The sequence below is a fragment of the Vollenhovia emeryi genome, unplaced genomic scaffold (genome assembly GCF_000949405.1).
Source record: "Vollenhovia emeryi isolate VEMERY1.0 unplaced genomic scaffold, V.emery_V1.0 DF942829.1, whole genome shotgun sequence".
NCBI lineage: Eukaryota > Metazoa > Arthropoda > Insecta > Hymenoptera > Formicidae > Vollenhovia > Vollenhovia emeryi.
The window spans coordinates 1-3,430 of NW_011963537.1; the positions used below are offsets into that span (position 1 = coordinate 1).

General features: G+C 34.1%; 1 protein-coding gene across 1 annotated transcript; it reads left to right on the forward strand.

The window, feature by feature from the left end:
• Nucleotides 1-259: 259 nt before the first annotated feature.
• LOC105567583 (acyl-CoA Delta(11) desaturase-like) lies at nt 260-2,701 on the forward strand. Its single transcript, XM_012022545.1, has 5 exons — nt 260-423; nt 740-941; nt 1,156-1,286; nt 1,782-1,987; nt 2,500-2,701. Exons 2-5 carry the CDS (start codon nt 755-757, stop codon nt 2,684-2,686), a joined length of 711 nt encoding a protein of 236 aa, XP_011877935.1. The 5' UTR covers nt 260-423; nt 740-754; the 3' UTR covers nt 2,687-2,701.
• Nucleotides 2,702-3,430: the final 729 nt, after the last annotated feature.

The following is a 3,430-nucleotide window of genomic DNA, read 5'->3' on the forward strand; positions in this document are numbered from 1 at the left end:
TACTTGTATATATATTAAGTTAATTATATATATATATATATATAATTATATATATTTTATAATTATATATATATTAAGTTAATTATATATATAATTATAGTATAATCTAAAAACAAACTCCAATCAAATTTATGAATTTTACAACAGTTACAAAGCGGCTTTTTCTGTTGAACGCAGGCATTTTTCATGTGTATGTACATACATACATACAAAATGTGCATAAATTCATGTGGAAGAGCATCGGTAATTCTTGGTGTATATATGTAAAACCATGCGCTCCGGTATCTTGGTATTTCATAGTAAATTCGCCACCGAGTCGGACTATCCGTGAAAGTCATCATTACATATCTCCGTGTTTTTTGTTAAGCTCATTTCGTGAAGATATAGGCGCGATACCACCCACGAATACTCGCCGATCAAATCGTAAGTTACCTTTTCGTCTTCTTTTCTGATTTCTTCAATTGTCACTTAACAAATATATATATAGCACATTAAAACTTAATTATCACTGAAATTAAAAAAGAGATATTACCCAAGGAGCGCCAATGCGCGTATAATGTGCTTTAAGGGGTTACAGCATTCAGAGCCCCCCAAAAAGCCAATTTTATAGCATATTACGAAATATAATCACAGCTTTTTTAATTTTAAAACTGTAAATACTTGTTCTAGATATTCCAGTAATATGGTCTTAAAATTGTTCAGTACTTTAGAAACATTAATGTTCTTTAATGCGTTTCAGCAGGACGTGTTGCAAATGAAATCGATGGCAGAAAAGACCATGATGGAAAACCTGTTAACCCAAAAGACACAAAACTCGCAGTCTAAGTATAAGTGGAATATTGTGTGGAGAAACGTGATATCTCTTACATATCTTCATATCGCTGGATTTTATGGATTGTATATTGCATTCACAGATGCTAAATTTTACACGTTTCTTTGGAGTGCGTAATATTTATATATGTTTCAAGACTTAATTAACTTAAAACTCGATCATTGTTTCATTAATTGCAACCATTGATTTGCAGGAAGGAATAACAAAAAGTAGATATCAATAGCTTAAACCAATAGATCTTTGTAAAATAATAATAATTGCAAGTGTCTCATTTACGAAAGATCTCATGATGTTATGTTGATACATTTTATTCATTCTTTCAGATTTAACAGTCGCTGTTTTTGCGGCTCTAGGTATCACAGCAGGTGCTCACAGATTATGGGCTCATCGATGTTATAAAGCAAAATTGCCGATGAGAGTTATTCTTATGATTTTAGAGACCACAGCTTTTCAAGTAAGTCTCTCGACAATGCTGTTGTACAAACTTACTCATATGTATTAAGGAAAGTAATAATTATTGTTACAAATTATTAAGAATATTCTTAAAGTCGCCAGCAGTAATTATAAATTAATAACATCGGTTTTTGTCGACCGTGTCTGGCAATTAAAATTCTTATTGCGAAAAATATTACCCCAGCCAGGATTCGAACCTGGGACCTCCCTACGACGGACGTCTTAGCCAGCTCGACCACCGGGACAGCCCCGGCTGGGGTAATATTTTTCGCAATAAGAATTTTAATTGCCAGACACGGTCGACAAAAATCACCGATATTGTTACAAATTTATAGTTATTATCTCATAATTTACAGTAATATTGTAGATGTATTTTAAAACATATTACTCTAAAAATATTAAAAAAAAGATTTATTGTTCATAAACACATTAACTCTACAGAGAAATTTCTGAAAATAAGTGTAAATATAATTATCATTTAATGTACGTTTTATAGAATCACATTTACGAATGGGTAAGAGATCACAGAGTACACCATAAATTCGTGGACACGGATGCGGATCCGTATAATGCAAAGAGAGGTTTCTTTTTCTCGCATGTAGGCTGGCTTATGGTCCGCAAGCATCCGGACGTTATTAGTAAGGGAGCGACGGTCGATATGAGCGACCTCGACAAGGATCCTGTCGTTACCTGGCAACGCAAGTACGATAATTTATATTAAAAGTTTAGTAGAGTAATCGGAAAATTATCATTATAATGAACGAAATATCCATATCGAAAAAAGGTCAAAACTGTAATCATTAGATGATCGAAGCGATGTAAAAATTTATATTTTAAATTGATCTCTTCATTTTGACATGTGTCACATACTATTCCCTGTGCCTGACCTACCTGACCAATCACAGTTGAGACTTGGACAGGCACGTGGTTTCAAAATGCAGATGATTGGACAGCACTCCTATTAATTGCTAACGTATCATTGTGTCTTGGCACATTACATAGGTTTCTATTCCGTATTTCTATTCCTTATTCCTATTGCCTGTACTTTCCTCTTGTGTGATAGGCTTCAGAAGTAAGAAAACCTAACTTTTACCTTTCAGTGTATAGAGCCCACACACAATAGAGCCACAAGTAGGAATCATCCCTAGGTGTAGAACGGTCATCAGGCTTCTCTCTATTTACAGCAGCGGCTTGACTGTAACCTTATGTTATAGATACTACTCTGTTCTGATGCCCCTCTTCTGCTTTGTGCTTCCCATGTGGGTATCCATTTACTTTTGGGACGAGAAACCTATATACGCGTGGTATATTGTCGTTGCGAAATACATATTCCAGGTGAACATAACTTGGTCAATAAATTCCGCGGCCCACTATTGGGGTACGAAACCGTTCGACAAGTGAGTATCATCGAATATCTGCCTATGTCGTTAATTTTATTATTCCTATTTCGAATCGTGATAATTCTTCAGTTTAGCAACAGTCCCTCAAAATCAACGAAATTAGTCTTTATTTATTTATTTTATTTATATTGTGACGTCATTTATTTATTCTCTTTATACAATCGATCTTTTTTACCTCTAAAGCCCACTTTACACGATCTATAATTCGCAACAGAATTCGAGACAGAATTCCATTTTTAAATTTTTATGCATCGTGTAATACAGAAAACATTTGAACAATCAGAATTATAATTATAAGGGCCACCGCACACAAAATTGCATAGATGCATATGCATAGCGCAAGACAGTCTAGACCAATAAGCATTTTATGTAAATCAGTATGGCGACTCAATGCTCAATGTTCGTTGGTTTAAACAGTTTTCATGCTATGCACATGCAGCTATGCAATTTTGTGTGCGATGGCCCTAATGCTCCAATTTTGTAAATAGAAAAGATGCATCAAATATGTGTAGTGCATGAAAATGCGTGATTGATTAATTGTATCTGGTCTAATGAAAAACCTTAAGCATTGATTGCTGAGTATTTGTGTCCAATCGGCAGGGAAAACGGACCTCATCCATATGTAAATGTTATAACCTACACTAACCTAATCTACAAACATATGTATGTCAATTTAATATATGAAATTATAAAATAGAATTCTATCTTGAATTCTGTCGCGAATTATAGATCGTGTAAAGTGGGC